The sequence below is a fragment of the Octodon degus genome, unplaced genomic scaffold, assembly GCF_000260255.1.
Source record: "Octodon degus isolate 3935 unplaced genomic scaffold, OctDeg1.0 scaffold00135, whole genome shotgun sequence".
Lineage (NCBI taxonomy): Eukaryota > Metazoa > Chordata > Mammalia > Rodentia > Octodontidae > Octodon > Octodon degus.
In genome coordinates, this window is record NW_004524711.1 from 3,137,599 (window position 1) to 3,148,559 (window position 10,961).

General features: G+C 39.6%; 1 protein-coding gene across 1 annotated transcript in view; it reads right to left on the bottom strand.

The window, feature by feature from the left end:
• Vwde (von Willebrand factor D and EGF domains) overlaps nucleotides 1-10,961 on the bottom strand; it is a 56,289-nt gene that overhangs the window by 16,482 nt on the left and 28,846 nt on the right. The window contains exons 15-20 of the mRNA XM_023701407.1: nucleotides 9,257-9,507; nucleotides 7,834-8,053; nucleotides 6,105-6,107; nucleotides 3,004-3,132; nucleotides 244-339; nucleotides 66-161 (exon numbers count right to left, since the gene is read on the bottom strand). Coding sequence (XP_023557175.1) covers nucleotides 66-161; nucleotides 244-339; nucleotides 3,004-3,132; nucleotides 6,105-6,107; nucleotides 7,834-8,053; nucleotides 9,257-9,507 — 795 coding nt within the window. The remainder of the gene's footprint in view (nucleotides 1-65; nucleotides 162-243; nucleotides 340-3,003; nucleotides 3,133-6,104; nucleotides 6,108-7,833; nucleotides 8,054-9,256; nucleotides 9,508-10,961) is intronic.

Sequence of the window (10,961 nt, forward strand, 5' to 3'; positions counted from 1 at the left end):
AAAATATTTAAAAAAGAAAATCTCTTGTTTTAGGCCAGGAGATGATGTTAAATTTGAATTGTCACCTTCTTCACAGGCTGCTCCTCCATGTCCCACAGGACACTCACAGATGTTAGGTTTAACACACCTTCCACGGTTTCTGCAAGCAGGCTGACATGTAGCTGCACAAAACAGACCCCATGGCTTAGAAATATTAAATATCAGGGCCGGTTCATCACCCAAGCCAACAAATGGTGCACCTACCAGTCTGGCAGTTAGAACCGGCATAACCAGGCTTACATTTGCATGTGTCTGGTGCAGCGCACTTCTGATTTTTTCCACATGGACGTCTACAAATTGCTGCAAAAAACAAGGAAGAATGGCTGAATTACAAGAAATGCAGGTTTCAAATGTAGTATAATAAAGTTAAATTTTTCTGAAATTTGACCTTTCCATACAGTGGTAAGCAATCACTATATTTTATCATAATTTTTTTCTTTATATTTGCTTTACTATAATGATACCTGAGGAAAATGTTTACTAGACCAGAAAGTACCACATACGATAATTATTCTTATAAGAGTAGCCAACATTGGAGGCAGCAGCTAAACACATACAGGATTATATAATTTTTTTTCCTAGGGAAATGAAGTTTCAGACATAATCAGCTAAATATTGGTGAATGACAGAGACACTTAAAATTTCAAAGAGTAAGAAGCCAGGAGAACATCATAAGCTAGTAGGTCTACATTCTTTAGACTGCCACTAATCTAGTCTACTGGCTATGTAACACTCTGAAGTAATTGACATGCATGAAATTTTAAAATTTGTTGAAAATAAGAAATTTTGTAGTATAAACACATAAGTTTTGACAGTTATTATTCCTATTCCTACCAGTACAATTTCTTTAGAAGGTAATAGGAACATAGGAATACTCCAACAGCTTTTTTGCTTAATTTTGTTCTTAAGCCAAAACACACACACACAAAACCATAGTAACAAAGCAATAGCAAAAGCATAGAGCTTACATATTACCAAAGCCAACCTTGACTTGCACCAGGAAGGCAGTGCTGATTATTGTGAAAAGATGTAATCAATATTGGTAAAATTAAAATGATCAATACTTCTTGATCTCAAATGGAAAGAATGATGGAGAAACTTACTTTACAAAAATAAATACTCCAGAATCACTAATTTTTTTAAGACAGGGTATACAGGGTGTTCAGGGTCTCACTGCGTAGATCAGACTCATAGTGATCCTTCTGTTTACAGCCTCCCAAGTGCTGGGATTACAGGCACCTGCCACCACACCTAGTCTCAACTGCTGGCTCAGTGTGCCCCAGGGGCAGGGCCAGCACTGCAGGCCAGGGGATCAAACTCCCAGGCCCTGCGTCTGCCTAAGGAGGCGCTTTAACAGAATTACTAATTTAGAGTACTAAAATATCATTACTGAGTAAAAAGAATCAAGACAGATATTAATCAGTTCTGAATTCTTATCCTTCTTTTATCTCTTTTGCTAGTTAAGGACAAACTCTCAAAGCCTTGCTCTCTATCCAAAGAGAAAAGAACCCTTGATTTGCAAAGTTGTGGGCTATGTGACATAAAAGATATGAATGTTTCTACAGAATCTGGAGCAAGGTGAGTACTTAGTATATTTATTGTATAGTTTATGAATAATAATATAATATAATTATATTAGTACATAATAGAGTATAATGGTATTATAATAATATACTACTAATAATAATACATAATAATGTTAGTACATAGTATTAGTATCTTAAAAATTATGCAGAAAACCCACTTTCTATCAAATATGGTGAGCTAGGTTAAAGTAATAGAAATTAGCCAATGAAAAGCATATCTTCTTCGTTACTTGAGTGTGAACTACATAGACTTCTTTGCACCTTGTGAAGGTTGCTCACCGTACCTCTGCAGTGGATACCATCTCCGTAATACCCCGAGGGGCAGCGTCCACATCGGAAGTGACCATCTCTGGTGGGCATGCAGGAAACACCCAGAAAACAAGGTGAGTCAGCACATGTTGAGATGGTGGTTAACGCAAACTCTGTTGGCAAAACAGTGACTGTTTCGGTATCTGCTGTCACAACCAGGTCATCCTTAGATTGTGTGTAACCTTGGAAAAAACCATCAGTGTAAGAACTGTAGCCTCCAGTCTCTGCTTGCATGGTGCTGTGGATAACCTCTTGTCGTTCACCCCTGGAACCGTAGGGATTAGCAGTTAGTGAATTACTGCTGTTCATAGGAACTTCTGACTCAGCTAGACTGGTATTTGTGCTGAGAACATGATCCAGCTCTCCATAATCTGTTATCTGATGAGAAACAACCATCTCTGAATTATCCATTCCAGTTGGAACTGATTGTACTGACAGATAGGAGATGTTTGTTGTGTTCAAGAACGTTTTGATAATGGCAGGAATCTGCGTAAAATTTCCATCGATTAGTGAATGCTTTGTTGATGGTGCCTGATAATTCAAGCCTAAACAAACAAACAGAAAGAGATTAGCCAGTTACCTTATTCTCCTCTCCCCAAATAAAAGGCATTAAAGAATTCATTCTTTCACTTAGTGTCTACAACTACATTACACTATGTGTTGTTAAACTACACAATAAGCCATGCTAGAAACTATGAATAACAAGTAATAAAACTGTTCAAAAAAAGAAACTGTTCCTGCCTTCAAAGATATTATAACCTTCTTGCATAAACAAGAAAACAAAGAATATTACCTAGTACAAAAGTTAAAGAACAATAATTAATGCGCTTCTATGAAATTGCCTTAAATGATGTATCCTTTATTCATTATGTGATAAAAATGAATGTTCTATAATATAAGCCAAAGGATTCAACAGATTAACAAGTACAAGAATAAATTTTAATCAGCAACATATAATCTTCAGATGATGTTTCTAAAAGTAAAAATACCTGAGGAATAATTACGTTGATTTTGTGGAAAACAAATGGAAGATATTTCCACTTAGATTTGAGCTAAAACCATTACTTACTAGACGTATTTCTGTTTGGTGGCTTAACGTCGTTCTGGCCATGTTTGGTGCTTTCTTCCTTAATTACATCTTTGTCAGATCCGGTGATAACCACAGTTTGTGTAGCAAATTCATTTAAAATTTGTGTTTCTGTAGATTGATCCATGAAAGTAGAATCAGAGTTAAAACTCTTATAAAACCAAAACATCATGAATAAGAGCATGTCATTTAGATTAAACTCTTTGCAATTCAGATTAGAGAATCACTTTAGATATCATGTTTTCAGGAAACCCTCTGCTCTGTATGAAATGTGGACACCTTTGACACACTGAAGCCCTAACCGCCTGGGTGGCTGGATTTGTGGACTATGGTTACATGACGTCAGAAGAGCAGGCCTCTGACCCAGGAGAGCTGTTGACCTAAGGACAGGAACAGACACGAGACAAGCATACACAGAGGATAGGCGGAGTGTGGAGGCAGCCGTCCACAAGCCAGGAAGAAGGCCTTGCCCAACCCCAACCAAACTGTCACCTTGATCTTGACTTCCAGCGTCCAGAACCATGAGAAAACAAACGTCAAGGCCCTCAGGCTTGGTGTTCAATTATAGCAACCTTTAGTGCCACACGCCAGTGTAACCTGCTTTGACCCTCTGTGTTCCTCCACAGCACTTTGTCCTTCATGCCAGCAATTTTTATGAGTCCCTTTCCATAAGTAGTAGTCTCAGTAGTAAGAATTGTGCTTTATTATTTCTGTTTATACCCTTCAACTTTGCTACCTATCATAAGACTAAATAACCCCCAGCAACCAAAATTTCTGTCACAGTACTAAGCAATGTCTGAAAGCACACAAATTATTCTGACAATGTTAGGAAACTTCTCAGTCATTTGCCTGTAATGGGATTTGGTTCAATTTGCTTTCCTTTTATGAGTTCATTGGAGAAAGGTTTAATTGAGGAAATAAGACTCTTTGGAAAGAGGGATGCTTGTCACAGAGCAGAAGCTGTAAATAATAGGAAGTAGACACTGAAGAGAAAATGCAAGCAGCTGACAGAGTAGGGAGTCCTCTTCTATTCTGCTTCTCATATTTGTGACCCCCTGCTTCTTACAGACAGCCCTATCTCAAGTGAGAAAGGTGGCATTATGCCATCAGTACAGTCTTTATCAGAGCAGGATCTCATTCAACTGTGCCAGACAGTTTTTGATACCAGTCTTTTTCTTTTAATCTTTTGAAATGTTGATGTCTATGATTCTTTTGTCCCCTTTCCTCTGAATTAGTGTTCTCCCTGCGTAATTTCATTCCATAGCTCATGATGGTAGGAAATGTATCGTTAAGTGCACTCTCTTGAGCTTCACGTACACAGGTCACAGTCCTTTCATTCTTCTCCTATGCAAATTGATTCATTAGCATTCTCCTCTAAAGCCATGTCTTCTTGTGTGCTGCATGTGCCACAACAGGCTGCAATGAATGTAAAGTTATTTCCTTAACATACTAGAGACAGCAAATTCGAGGTTAAGGCACTGGTCTGCATGAGTTTGGTGAACAGCCTCATCCTTTATTAAAGCTGATCACTGTCCCAATACATTCTCACATGACAGTGGAGCTCTCTGGCATTTCTTAGAAGATAGTAGCTCTATTGGATCAGGGGCCCACCCTTTCATCTCTTTTAATCTTAATAACTTTGTTACTCCATAGATAGCCACATAGGCTTCAAAATCTGCATTTTAGGGGAATACAGTTCAGTCCACAGCAATGGGAACACCAATTCTACACTCCCAATCAGACGTCTGAAACGTAACAATTTCCTTTCCCTTATCATACTAAGTAATCCAAGCCATTAAGTATCATTTATTTTCTTCTTTAATATCTTGCATTTTCATCTTACGATTCATTGGAGTATCTTCATGTTCAGTTATACTTTTGAGAAATAGTCTTAAATTTTCCTCCCACTTTTAGATTCACACAGTTCCTTCTCCACAAGTGTTCTATTGTCTATATCACTTAAGTAAACTTTCTCACATGTAAGCCTTACTATGTTTCTCTCATAGATCAAAATGATGAGGAGCTGTCCATTGTCTGCCTCTCTAGATTCCACTCTTGCAGCAGCTCTCCTTCCCCCTGTACTCCAGGAAGACTGGATTATTCAGAGCTTCCCGTTGGAGCCCAGGCTGCGCAAGGTTAAGCTGTGAGCACAGGGACCTCTGGTTGTATTGGAATACAGCGTATGCATAGTGCTCTGAACGCAACCTACTACAGCTGAGGAAACCAAGGACATGGGTCCCCGGACCCCTTATTCCAGAACAATAAAGCTGCCAACCTTTGAGATAAGACAATTCTCTTAATTGGCAAAATTTACTACTGGGAGAAGTCTTTGAACTAATTCCCAAGGTCCTGCTCAGTTCCTGTGCTGGCCTTGGCATCCCCTTCCTTTGTTTGAAAACCAAGTAAATATACTCAGTCTAGAGAAGTTCTTTGTCTCAACCCCCTGGAAATCTCTAATTCTTTTAGAGAGTTTTGATGCTTTTGGAGCCCTAAGATCATGTCATTTTTCTCTTTTCTTTAAGCTCTTTAAGCCATTCACCATCCACTCTTTAGGCATTTGTGGGCCTAGATCAGTCTGCGATGGCTCCCAAAGGGTCTTGTGTGTCACACATGTCTCTTCCCCTGCTTATGCTATTCCTTCTACCTGGGTCGCTTTCCTCTCCTGCGATCTCTCATCAGACGCATTTCCCATGTGTCTAGCACAGGTAGGCACTGTCTTTCAGAGGTATTCATTACCAGGTACACACCATGCCTTGGTTGTGTGTACTCCCTCTAACTATTTCTTTACAAAGATTCTGAATACCTTACTGTCTATGAGATTATTAGTCATATGCCACCTTCCCACCTAAGAAGCTGGAGGATATGTTGATATATTTCTGCATCCTGTGCATCCACTTCAGTTACACAACACTGAATGCACACACACTGAAGGAGGTGTGGGGAAAACGTAAAATGGAACTGTGTGACTGGAGTAGTTGAATGCAGCAGAAAATAGGAACTTTTACCGTGGCATATTTTCCCATCACCATAAAATCCTCTGGGGCAGGAACCACAGTGATAGGACCCGATGGTATTGAAGCAACCTACTCCTGGGAAACAGGGCTCAGACTCACACTCATCAACATCTTCTTGGCAGTTTGTACCTATAAGAAATAGAGATCAAGCATTCAAATTACTTAATATGAAATATGGGGCCGGGGAGATGGCTCAGTGAAATAAGCGCTTCGATGGCAAGCACAAGGGCCTGAGTTCAATCCCCAGTTCCAGAAAAAAAAACAAACAAAAAAAAACCTGAGCTAAGGGGCAGGCCCCCATATTTTGGGGGCCAGGGAGATGGCTCAGTAGAATAAGCAGTTGCCTGGCAAGTTCAGGGTCCTGAGTTCAATCCCCAGTACCGCGGGCGGGGGGAGGGGGGAAGGAAAGTGAAACTGAAATATGATATATGTCTGATCAGCTTTTTATAAACTCTTAACCCACACAGAGCTGTTATGAATTATGTGGGGAAAAATGTGCTGTGTTTGAATATATGCTATATAAGATTAAGCGGTCATTAGATTCCAGGGCATATTTAATCTGACCTTTAAAGTATGTAAAATTTTTTCTATAACTAAGATGATTTAAATGTCTGTTAATATTTAAGATAAAATAATATATCACAGAAAAACATTCTTTATTTAAAGACTCAGTCATCTTTTGAAAAAAAAATGTTTTAAAATGGTTATCCGCTGGGCTTAAGGACAACTTCTTTTATCTGAAAAAATGTGTGAAAATTTTACAATGTGTTAGGGAAGCCAATCTTTTTAAATAGCATGTTTTGAGGGGAAGTGGTAGTCTTGGAAATCCTTAAAACTTATTTGAATGAATAAATCCATTCATTTGTGGATAGCAGCCCTTATTATTTTAAAACTCATGAAGCAGCCAACATTTAAAGTCATTCCAGTGTTGTCTAAATCGAAAAGAGTCCTCTACCCATGTGCATAGGCCCAATTGCTGAAGTATGCATTTAAATCTAATAAAGAAAAAGAAATGTTCTGCTTTATTCTGTTATCATGTTAACACAGATATTTTCAAGACAAATATTAGCTCAAAATATGTATATTTAGTATTTACATCTATAAAACTTCAAAATAGTCATAAGAGATTTTTAAAAGACTTGGGAAATGAAAGTTTGTCAAAACTGGAGTCATATGCCTGTTTCTAGAATTAGACATTTTAGGATAATTAATAGAACAATTAGTGCATATGATAGTACTTCATTCTATTTCAACTCCTTTGTATATGTGTATGTTGTGTGTTTATTATGTTTGTGTGTATTATGTACATGTGTGTGGCATGGGGATTGAACCTGGAGCCTTGAGTTTGCGAGGCAAGACCTCTACTATGTGGCTATAAACCCAGACCTTCAACTCTAATTCATATCATGATATTTCTAATTTAATGAATCATCAGTAAAATCTCTTTTGTATTTCTGCTGGTATAATTTCTTGTGTTTCTGTACTATATTGTGCTAATACCATATTTCAGTGTTTTACCTATTGAATGTAAGTGCAAATATTTATATACCTGCATTTAATGCTTGCTATTACAGATACAAAAATGCACAAAATTGAAAAAATATAAGCAATTAAAAAAATTAAAACCCCTAACAGATATAAATAGCATAGTTACTGTGGTTATTAGAGTATTTAAAATGTATATCAAAATCTTCAGGATCATGTAATTACTTGAATGATCTGTAGTTAAATGTGCCAGGGAACTTTCCTTGCTAATCCATTCATATTTTTATTTACTTCATTCGGAACCAGAACATACCTTTGAGCTCAGGTGGACAGTCACAGGAATAACTGCTCAACCCCTCAATACATGTGCCAAGACCACACGGGTTGGGTTGACACGGGCTAAAAACTATTTCACAAAGACCACCATGGAATCGAGGCAAGCACATACACAGATAAGCTCCACTCCCCGCAGGGAATCTCCTGTCAGGCACACATGACCCTCCATTCAGACAGTCACAAGACCTCACAGTCACCTACGAAAGAAAGAGTACATTTCAAAACAAAATTATCATGAGTACATACCCTAGAAATTATGGTGGGCAGGTATGCTTAAGAACAAGTGTGATGAAACATATATCTTTGTAAGACATATTTTATGTAAAATGTAGTTTAAATGACTTAATAAGAAAAGCATGCCCACTTTCAAGGCATAGCCAAATGACGCATGCTTGGATAATTTTTAAAGCAACGGTCCAAGATGATCAAGTTAGATAACACAAGCAGAATGCTTGGGACCGTTTTGGTGGTGACGAACTCCCCACCAGAACATGCCTCCTGATGAGGACAAGAGGAAGCACAAGAAGAAGTGCCTGGTGTAAGGCCAAATCCCTACTTCATGGGCATGAAGTGCCCAGGGCTCTGTAAAATCACCACAGTCTTTAGCCAAGAACAGACGGTAGTTCCGTGTGTTGGCTGCTCCGCTGTCCTGTGCCAGCAGCCTACAGGAGGGAGAGCAAGGCTCACAGCAGGGCGTTCCTGCAGGAGGAAGCAGCACTATCAGTACCCTCAGGCAAGACGAGTGGGAGGCCAGCCCAATAAACACACTTGGGATATAAAAACAAAAGAATGCTTGGAACTATCCAAGAGGGAAACAGTCATCCAGGTTACCCCCAAATCCAGCGAGCAAATCACGACTTCAGTGGCTGGGCTGTCATGTCGACACAGCACAACTGCCATGCACTGTGCAGCTTCTGTGTGAAAGCGCACCCCATATTTCCAGGAAATTTAGGGTTTAAATAGGCTTAAAAACACGTAGAGCTTTGACTGGCATAACAAAAAAAAAAAGCCAATAAAGAAACTATAGTCATCAATTGCTATTTCAAATCTTCCACCTATAATTTTGATTTTAATTCAACATCTGAGATTCTTTTAATTGGAAGGCAAAGAGTGTATCAGTCTTGTTTTAGTGGCAGGTCAGTCATGAAGCAGAAGTGAATGAATCCTTCATCCTTGCCATTGTTAAGTGCATAATATAACTGTAGATCATTACTTTAGTTCCATGCTTCTGGATTGAGAATTTCTCTATTTTTACAAGGACCCATCAAATGTTCAATATTTAACAACTTTATTACTTTGCTGTCTGCAATTAAGACTATGTCTGTGTTTAAGAACTAAAATACAGTTGACGCTACTCTGAAAGGACCCAGTGACATTATACACATAATTGGAATGCTGACCTCAACTGTGACTCTCCTTTCAGTGCCGCAGTCATCGCTGACGTGGAGCGTGAACTGCTGTGGAGCCCGCGACTCCGCTTTCCACGTCAGTCGTCCTGCAGGGGAGATGCGTGCGCCTTCGGGACCCGATTCCAAAGTAAAGTGAACCTCAGAACCCTCTGGGTCCAAGGCCATGAACTGGTACTCAAAGTTTTCTCCATGAAATGTCTGTAATTTGTCTTGTGATGTTCGAATCACAGGAGGTTGGTTATCTATAGCAGAAAAACCATTTACTCTTACATATGCATCAAGAAGGAAAACAGTGATTGGGAGAGTTCCCGGCGAGGGGAGAGAGAGGTAATTTGACAAAAGAACTCCGGAAGTGGTGCCAATACTTGCTTTCATTTGATTGAAGACTCTGAATAAGCTTGATTCCATTCTAAGGGTTGTATAAGTAACTGCCAATTGCAGACCTCGAGCTTTGTTACAGAAGTACGGAAGCAGGAATATTCCTGGACTACCCGGACTCAGTGCATCTCCTCCTCTGTTTAAATTACTTCTCAGCGTTAACCACCTCACTGCTTCCTTCTGTGAGCCGGGGCCTTCTCCGTCCTCACCCTAGCCTCGCTTCTTCCCTCTCTCCCTCTCTCCCCCTTTCCTCTCCTCCCCTCATCCTTCTTTCTCCGCACAGCCCTTTCTTGATTTACAGTTCTCTGTGGGGTGGACTCTCACTCGCCTGCACTGTCTTTCTGCTGTCCTCCTCCACACTGTGCAAGCAGCCGCCATCAGGCACTGCCAGTCTCCCGCTCCTCCACTGTCCTTCCAGTGCGCGAGGTCACACACAAGCAAAGTAGCTGTGTCAGAAACAAGCGTGTTCTCTGTGCTCAGGAAACAATTGCAAATATCATTTTACTTTGTCTTATATGTTAGAAATATCTGCCTTTCCTGCCCGCCAGCCAAATGAAGAGTGATACTGTCACAAACACTCTGCATCCAGGAGCCAAGCGACTATTACAGTGGTTCTCATTCTGTCCCTGCACATCCTGACTCAGTAGCTTAATTTATCAATATTAATTTTTTCATCTTCAATCTCAGAAGTAAAGAACATGCTATTTTAAGGCCGCTGTATCTCTCAGCACTGTAGGAATCACTGAGGAAACGCTCATATTACAAGCTACTAAAGAACAGACACTAACTCAGAAGTTACACTGTTTTTCTTCTCTTGCATTAATTTTTCCCCAAATATTTATTGTTTTGCAGCAATATTCCATCATCTTGTGCTTCAGCACTGAACGATCTGGCAAATGATCTAATACTGTAATGAAATAGGCGCATACAGTGACATGGGCAATAATATCTTAAAGCACCATATAAATGAAGGTTTCATTATTCTCTTAGACACGATTACATGGGGCCATGAATGTATCCCGTACTGTATCTAATAATACCTGATCACAGGAGGAAAGGGAACTTGGGCACTCATCTGGAATCCTATATAGCTGTGTTTAGGAAAGCTACATGGCTTGTGACTACATTTGGGGATATTGTGTATGTGGAACAAAGAACCCCAAAATTAGGCTGGGCGTGACAGCACATGCCTGTAATCCTAGCACTGAAGAGGCTGAATTAGGAGGATCACTGGGCATTCAGGCCAGCCTGGGCTGCAAAATGATTTCAAGGTCAGCTGTCATTGCACTGTGAAACCCTGTCTCTTAAAAAAAAAAAA